The 2,461-nt window shown below is 47.3% G+C and overlaps 1 protein-coding gene across 1 annotated transcript; it reads left to right on the forward strand.

The window, feature by feature from the left end:
* Positions 1-245: 245 nt before the first annotated feature.
* LOC108546009 (adenylate kinase isoenzyme 1) lies at positions 246-2,000 on the forward strand. The gene is made up of 2 exons (XM_017897916.1): positions 246-608; positions 1,707-2,000. Exons 1-2 carry the CDS (start codon positions 246-248, stop codon positions 1,998-2,000), a joined length of 657 nt encoding a protein of 218 aa, XP_017753405.1.
* The last annotated feature ends 461 nt before the right edge of the window (positions 2,001-2,461 follow it).

The raw sequence follows: 2,461 nt of genomic DNA on the forward strand, positions 1-2,461 counted from the left end.
GATTCGCGAAGGAGGATCTCGCGGAACATGATAAAGTTTTCGGTCATCGTGGAAGAATTTCTTCTATGGGAGGAGTTGCCGAGTCGCGGAGGAATTCCTTAGAAAGGATCGAAGGATCGTGAAGTTTCGGCAAGGGCAAGACGTTGTTCTCGCTCCGCAACGTTTAATCCGCGTGTATCGTGCCTGCTACGTTTCGGCCGAGAAGCACGAAATTTCAGGAATCGAGCGGGGAAGCGTTGGTCCAGATGGGTAATTGCTGGTATAAAGACGGAAGGGACCTGATCCCGATGGAGGAACGAGTGGACCCTGGCCCCCTGAAATACAGTCGATCGGTGATAATCTTCGTGATAGGTGGCCCCGGGGTCGGGAAGAGCACGCTGTGCAAGAAATTGGCCACGAAGTATGGGCTGACTCTGATATGGGTGTCGAATATACTCCGCGAGGAGGTGGCGTCCGGTAGCGACAGAGGCAATCTCTTCAAAGCATTCATGGAAAAGGGTGCAGTAATACCTGCCGCGGTGATCGTTCAGCTAGTGGTACGGAAGATGCTGGCCCATCCGAACGCGCACGGGTATCTAATCGTCGGCTTCCCTAGGAACAAGAAACAGGTGAACATTAGCCGAAGTACTCTGCTCGGCTTAGTCTTCGGAGCAAAGTTTCGAGAAACGAGAAAAGAAGTTTTCTCTCATTCGGCTTTCTTCAATTTACGATCTTGCGATTCGTATTTAGGATCGCGTTTGGGTGGATTGGCTAAAATAGCGTTGTTCGCTTCTTAATAGAATACAATAAGCTGATACGTAGAGTATTGGCTAAGAGAGATTCGCTACGGGCACGCTCGACTTGGACTTCTTACTGGCACACTCTTAGAGACTAGCTTAAAAACTCTTAAAGACTGTTAGAGATTCCTGGAGACTGTTAAAGACACCTGGAGACCGACTCGCCCGCGCCCTTGCACCCTTATTTAAAGCATTCATTCTGTCCTTATCCATACCCAGACTTTGCTTTCCAATCATGCCCCTTTCTCACGCAACCTCGGTGGGCTAGGTACTCTAAGTTGCAGGAAAGAAGTCGTCTCGTTCGGTTGCGTGGCAAGAGGGGTATTCCACTTGTTCCACCTATTCTCTTGTTAGTAATACCCACCCTTCTATGACACTCTCAAAACTACTATCTCCAAGTTCGGTAACGCGATAAATTGACATAGGCGAAAGATATGCGCGAAAGAAATGTTATCTCAAAGTTAACTTACAATGAATTGGAAGCACTACTACGCTTTGGGATGAGTCTACGCTCTTGCATCTACTTTTTGCTTCTGTCTCACTTTGTCTCGTTGCTTTGTTCGCTTTCTTTGTCACATGGTGTTCTATGACCGGGCTAATAGGAAGGGATCAGTTCTACCAATAAGGGAAGCGTTTTACTCTACTTCTGCCATGATGTTAGAATGGTTGGGCTGGTGGGGATTCGGTCCTACAAGTTTCTCACATTTAGATGACTTCTTTCCTGCAACGCAGAGTACTTCGACCACACTGGACGCATCCCTAAACTTTCACTCGACTCTGCCATAAATATTCTTTGCAGTCGATCCTCTTGCACACGATCACTTTCATTCTAAGCCCAGACACACTTGACATTCTTTCAGGGCCGTATTTATTCCAATGCCACACGTATGCGGTGGAAAAATACTGAGAAAACGATTAATCGATTGACAGGCTGTACTGTTCAACTCGGAAGTAAGGCCGCCCTCGTTGTTGATAAATCTGTACGCGAGGAGACTGGTTCTTCAAGATCGAATGGCGAGGCGTGCCTCCGCCGGGGAGAGATTCGACGATACCGCTGAAGCCGTTTGCAACCGCGTGATAAACTATTTCACCAACGTCAAAGGTGCGACCGCGCCTAACAAAGCCGTGATGAAGATGATAGACGCGGAGAATAATCCCGACGAGGTGTACAACGAGGTGGCCAAGCTGATAGAGGAAACGCTGTCGAAGCATTCGAGAAGTTAATACTCGCGATAATTATTAACCTCCTGTAAACTGTACATAGATTAACGATACTTATTTTTAAGCTACCTCGGTGATAGGTACGAAATGAATTCGAAATTTGTTCGAAGAACGATTTCGTTGGTATAATTTTCGTGGATTCGTCGGAAACGATGAGCTTTCGGAGGCGAGAACGAATCCGGCCGCGATCGTGGTCGCCCACGGGACGTTATATCTTGAATGCCGAAACGAAAAAGGAAGAAGATGGCAGCGGGTATGTGCTCGGTGCATTTCGAAGTTACACGATCTCTTCGATTAAAAAGATTTTCAATTTTTGTGGAAGCGTGCGCAGAATAATCGACGTCCTGTCGTGTCCAGATCTTCTCCCTTTTCGAGCTTCGTATTTTCCGTATTTCCTAACCGGAAATTACCGTAGCTACCTCTGCGAATGGATTTCAAGCATATTTTCCGCGATGCTGCCGCTC

Source organism: Eufriesea mexicana, unplaced genomic scaffold, assembly GCF_001483705.2.
Source record: "Eufriesea mexicana isolate 0111107269 unplaced genomic scaffold, ASM148370v2 scaffold596, whole genome shotgun sequence".
NCBI classification, from domain to species: Eukaryota; Metazoa; Arthropoda; class Insecta; order Hymenoptera; family Apidae; genus Eufriesea; species Eufriesea mexicana.